At 43.8% G+C, this 5,696-nt stretch overlaps 1 protein-coding gene and 1 long non-coding RNA gene across 4 annotated transcripts in view; one reads left to right on the forward strand and one right to left on the reverse strand.

Moving 5' to 3' along the window:
• Positions 1-2,600, forward strand: part of LOC126404596 (uncharacterized) — a 19,692-nt gene extending 17,092 nt beyond the window's left edge. For 2 of the 3 annotated variants that reach the window (XM_050067949.1, XM_050067950.1), the window contains exons 2-4: positions 66-121; positions 1,008-1,367; positions 2,155-2,600. In XM_050067949.1, the coding sequence (XP_049923906.1) occupies positions 66-121; positions 1,008-1,367; positions 2,155-2,396 (658 nt within the window). In that variant the 3' untranslated portion in view covers positions 2,397-2,600. The remainder of the gene's footprint in view (positions 1-65; positions 122-1,007; positions 1,368-2,154) is intronic. The other variant, XM_050067951.1, reaches the window with a different exon arrangement.
• The window catches only part of LOC126404600 (uncharacterized), a 12,137-nt gene that overhangs the window by 5,924 nt on the left and 517 nt on the right, over positions 1-5,696 (reverse strand). The gene's annotated exons all lie outside the window — the stretch shown is intronic.

Here is a 5,696-nt window from a genome sequence, read left to right on the forward strand (position 1 = left end):
GGTGGATGTGTCCGCCCCAGTATTATAATTACTGTCTAGCTCTTCACCTCTGTCTCCTCTCACAGGGAGAAGATGATCTGCATCATCCTGCTGCTCATCAACCTGACCTCCTGTGTGTGTGGTGAGTTTACACCTTCACTTTATTATCCACTAACACAAAAGACAAAGTACTCTCAGGCTTTTTGCCTCTGACCAGGAGGTTGTGTTTTCGGTATGATTGTTTTGTAACTCAGCAGGATTACAGAAAAACTAACAAACAAAGAAAAAGAACCCACTAAATTCTGGAGCAGATCTGAATCACTAGGCGGATACACCATTTACTTTTCACCTTGGGTTGACAGAATAATACCATACATTAAAAAAATCCAGTAGATCCTAGCGAAGTTCACTAGTGATAAAAGTCAGCTGTCCCATGCCACCCAGAAGATGTTTATCATTTGCTGTCTACAGTCTCTCTGATTCCATGTGAACGCAGCATAATGTTGAATATATTGACATTTATATGGATTAAATTACGTCCAACAACGACATCAATGTTGTTGTGACTGTCGATTAAATTCAAAATATTCTTGACGCGTATCCAGTTAATGCTACTCTTTCCTTTCTTGCATTTCATACAGCACTTAGAAAAAATTTGAACATCCTCAACTGCCGCCTCCCTCCAAAGTCCCACCCCCCTCCTCCATTACGTCCTCATTACGTCTACGATAGACATAGGCGTTGCTAAGGTAACGTTAGATACATGGAAGAGGAGAGTGAATCTCAGAGGAAGTCTGTCCGAGTGCCTTTCTAGTTAATTATTGGTTTCATGCATCACCTCTTAGCTGCAGCAACTTTGAGCTCTCATGTTTCCCGACCTTCCAGCTCTGTTCTAAATAAGAGCACACTGTTATTCAGTGAATCAGTCAAACTCTCCACACAAACATCTATAGATGGAGTTTAAAGGCTCACATGTTAAAGTTGTCACTTTGTCTGCTCCTCACTTTCCCCCTCTGTCTCCTCAACAGGAACATTTGTAGTCAATGTGACACAGACCTCCTATCAGGCAGAGGAGAACCACAACATCACACTGGAATTCACCTTCACCACCAAACCTGGCAGCTCCCTCCACTCCCTTTTTATCTACTGTGAACTGTTAACTGATCTCAGAGCCTCAGTCCTGTATGATCTACATGGAGGTGTTGAGGTCCCAGAGTCCCAGGATGGACAGTTTAAAGGACGAGTCCAGTGTGACAAAGACGTCCTCAGAGAGGGACGACTCAGACTTCATGTGTCCAGACTCAGGACTGATGACTCAGGACTGTACATGTGTCAAGTGTTCACACGTTATGGAAGGAACTCTGCTTCATGTCGGCTCAATGTCACTGGTAAGTAAACTCAGTAGAACTGTCTTAGCAGATTCAATTCAGCAGCTTTTCTGGATAAATAAGAACCTGAGGAGAAAAATATTGTGGACTTCCGCAATCCACAATCTGTACACTTCCTTCTTGTAGTATCTGGGAATTATGTTACAACTCATTCTGTTGTGGATATTTGCCAGCCGTGAGTCTGTGTGTTTGTGATCATGATGAATATGGTCCTGATGACACCCATTGACCCTTCATTAAGTAAGAGAAGTAGCATCAGGCCGGCTCAGACCAGGGTCAGCTGTGCTCCATTGACTCTAATGCAGTCGTTTCAGATTTCCTTCATTGTCAGGCAGGTTTTGTGGATTTGGAGCTAAATGTTGTGCCTGGGGCACGTCGTGTGTTACTGATGCTCGTTACCTGGAGAGGTTGGAAAAAGATATACGTTTCCTCTCTGTTCCAAAACCAAAATCAAACCCTGAAAAGTGTAGGGTTAGCTAGCTAGCTACTGAAGATATGGACAGATTTTGTCAACGTGATAGCATCACAACTGTGCAAGACACAGTCACAATACTTTACAGGTGTGTAGTTGAGATCAAAATTAAAGCCAAATTCATAGAGGGCTGTGGTCTGAGCAAGGGGGCAGAAGGAAGTAGAGAAGGGGCCACTGGCCCCCCACTTCATGCCACTTGTTTTAAGTTGCAAATCACAGTGTTGCGGCTGGTGTGATCCTATCGCAAGATGGTCGTTTTTAGTGAAATGTTATTTCTTCATAGGAATGACACAGATTTGTTTGGTCTCTTTACAGCAACAAAGGCTTCGCCCAAACCTGTGAGACCAAACCCAACAAGTGCACCACAACCAGAGAGTTGGGGATGGATCGTGCTATATTGTCTCCTGGTACTGACAGCAGCACCAGCAGTAGCAGCAGTAGCAGCAGCAGCAGTGCTGGATCCTTTGGGGAGTTTTTTATTCCCAGCCGAAAACCTACGTTGTCACGGGGAGAACATGCCAACTCCACACAGAGGGAACCCTCTTGCTGTGAGATGACAGTGCTAACCACTGCATCAACGTGCTGCCTAATTCTAACATGCAGAGCATTGACTTTTTTTTTGTAATGTGCCCTTTAAACTCAGATGTACAGTTACTGTTTTATTTGTGTCTGTTACAGTTGGCATATATATTTTACTGTCTGTTATTTACTGTCATTATTTCATTGTATGTATGCTCAAAAGAAAAGCTCTGAGTTGTTAACACTGGTATTGATTTTGGGTGGTTACCTCTGGGCTAGATGTGAATCGGTCCGCAGTATTCTTTTGTTTGTTTTTTAAAGAAGGTGTGCGTGTGTGTGTGTGTGTGTGTGTGTGTGTGTGTGTGTGTGTGTGTGTGTAGGCATACATGGTTTACAAAACCAATTTTCAGGTTTACCCACCAGCATTACAAGACCAATCGGTTTATGGAACCAATTTTGATGGTCTCGTAAACATAAAACTTTATAATGTTATAATTATTGAATATCAATTGTACAAGTCATTATGAATATATGTGTGATTACATAGTTTCTAATGTTATCAGTTAATATAGTTGTTCTACTGTTATGGCCCACCCCCTGCCTTTCCGACGTTCACACATATTGGTCTCACATGACAGGATGGGTTTGTGAGACCAAGACCTGTGTGTCCAACNCAAAACCAAAATCAAACCCTGAAAAGTGTAGGGTTAGCTAGCTAGCTACTGAAGATATGGGACTGATTTTGTCAATGCGATAGCATCATAACTGTGCAAGACACAGTCACAATACTTTACAGGTGTGTAGTTGAGATCAAAATTAAAGCCAAATTCATAGAGGGCTGTGGTCTGAGCAAGGGAGATAGAAATAGGAGAGTAGGAAGTAGAGAAGGGGCCACTGGCCCCCCACTTTATGCCACTTGTTTTAAGTTGCAAATCACAGTGTTGCGGCTGGTGTGATCCTATCGCAAGATGGTCTTTTTTAGTGAAATGTTATTTCTTCATAGGAATGACACAGATTTGTTTGGTCTCTTTACAGCAACAAAGGCTTCACCCAAACCTGTGAGACCAAACCCAACAAGTGCACCACAACCAGAGAGTTGGGGATGGATCGTCTTATATTGTCTCCTGGGACTGACAGCAGCAGCAGTCCTGGGTCTTTTGGGTTATTTTTTATTCAGACACTTTGTGCCTAGAGAACAAGTGTGCCCAAGACAACTAGAGTTTAGCACTCAGCCAAGAGAACAAGATTCCTGCTCAGATCATAGTGATAGATCTGAGTCAGCTCCACTCTCCCTAAATACATCACTGGAAACTGTTGCATCTGACATCCGTCAGCCTATCCCAGATGACAATGGGCGAGAGGCAGGGTACACCCTGGACAGGTCAGACTATCACAGGGCTGACACATAGAGACAGACAATTTAGAGTCACCAATTGCCTGCATACCTGCATATCTTTGGACTGTGGGAGGAAGCTAGAGTACCCGGAGAAAACCCACGCTGACACAGGGAGAACATGAGATCTCTGCACAGAAGGAACCCTCTTGCTGTGAGGCGACAGTGCTAACCACTGCACCACTGTGCCGCCTAATTCTAACATGCAGAGCATTAACTTTTTTTTTGTAATGTGGTGTTTAAACTCAGATGTACTGTTATGTTTTATTTGTGTCTGTCAGCTGGCTGATATTTTTTACAGTCTTATTTACGGTCATTATTTCATTGTATGTGTGCTCAAAAGAAAAGCTCTTGAGAAAAGCACTCTGCCTACTTCCATCTACACAATACTAACCGCCTTCGCCCATCCCTCCCACCACACAGCACCTCCCTCCTTTTTGGTCTCCCTCTCAAGTCCATCCACAAACTTCAACTAGTCCAGAACTCTGCCGCCCGCATCATTACCAGAACCCCCTCCATCAATCACACCACTCACTGTGTCTGCCTTGTTTACCATATAAAGCAAATCCAGGCATTTGTACATTTACCTTTTGAATTTAAATTTATGCTGCTTTATTAATATCATGAAATCTGTAAATCTGCAGCCATGAATTTGGATCTTATGTCCAGAGTTTTGATACAGCTTTGAGTTGAACATTCATTCATTCATTTGCCGTAATCACTTATCCTCCTGAGGGTTGCAGGGGGGCTGGAGCCTTTCCCAGCTGACACTGGGCGAAAGGCCAAAGCCAGACTATCACAGGGCTGACACATGAGCCCCTTTTACACTGCCAGATTTTCTGCAAATGTTGGGCCATTTTGCAGGCAAGCTGCGAGCGTTTAGACACACAGAGCCAGATTAGTGAGTTGATCCGAGGTGCCCAGTTTGACGCTGCTCGTGCAAAGGAAACAGCTGATAGCAGGAATTAGCGAGCAGCTAGTAGCAAGAGAGAAATGCAAACCTGACATACACTGTAAAGATGAGCACCTGGGGAGACAAGTAACTGCGCGCCCTCCTTGTCCTCACAAACGAAGAGGCCATTAACCGTCGGATGACGGGGACGGTGAAGGACGGGCCAACTTAGATAATCGCTGAAGGACTGACCAGCCGCGGCTTCCCTCCCACGTCACTGTTTACGTCACACGCTGAGCTACACATGTTGTTACTTGCTCACGCCCCCCATTGCACTCCCCAATTTTGTTTTTATACTGCCAATGCTGAACGAAGACTGATTGGGCTTTCCTGCAAATTTGCACAATTCCTATTTAAAAAGGGCTATAGAGACTGACAACCATTCACACTCACATTCACACCTACGGACAATTTAGAATCACCAATTAACCTGCATGTCTTTGGACTGTGGGAGGAAGCCGGAGCACCCGGAGAAAGCCATGCTGACACGGGGAGAACATGCCAACTCCACACAGAAGGAACCCTCTTGCTGTGAGGCAACAGTGCTAACCACTGCACCACCGTGCCGCCTAATTCTAACATGCAAAGCTTTAACTTTTTTTTTTGTAATGTGCCCTTTAAACTCAGATGTACAGTTACTGTTTTATTTGTGTCTGTTACAGCTGGCTGTTATTATTTACTGTCTGTTATTTACTGTCATTATTTCACTGTATGTATGCTCAAAAGAAAAGCTCTGAGTTGTTAACACTGGTATTAATATTACAGAGCAGCAGAGGGAGCTCTTTGGTCTTGTTTGCTCTCCTGTCTGCAGGTTACAGCTGTGATTGATTAGACCAGTGGTTCCCAACTGGTTAGTTGCAATCCAAAACTGGGCCGCAGGTTCATTCTGAATGGACCGCAACTCTGCAAATGACTTACAAATGTGTGAAGTTGGTAAAAAACACACTTTATTTTGAAGTACAGTGATTTGACAGCACAGAGCTTTTATTTTGA

This window comes from Epinephelus moara, chromosome 17 (genome assembly GCF_006386435.1).
Source record: "Epinephelus moara isolate mb chromosome 17, YSFRI_EMoa_1.0, whole genome shotgun sequence".
NCBI lineage: Eukaryota > Metazoa > Chordata > Actinopteri > Perciformes > Serranidae > Epinephelus > Epinephelus moara.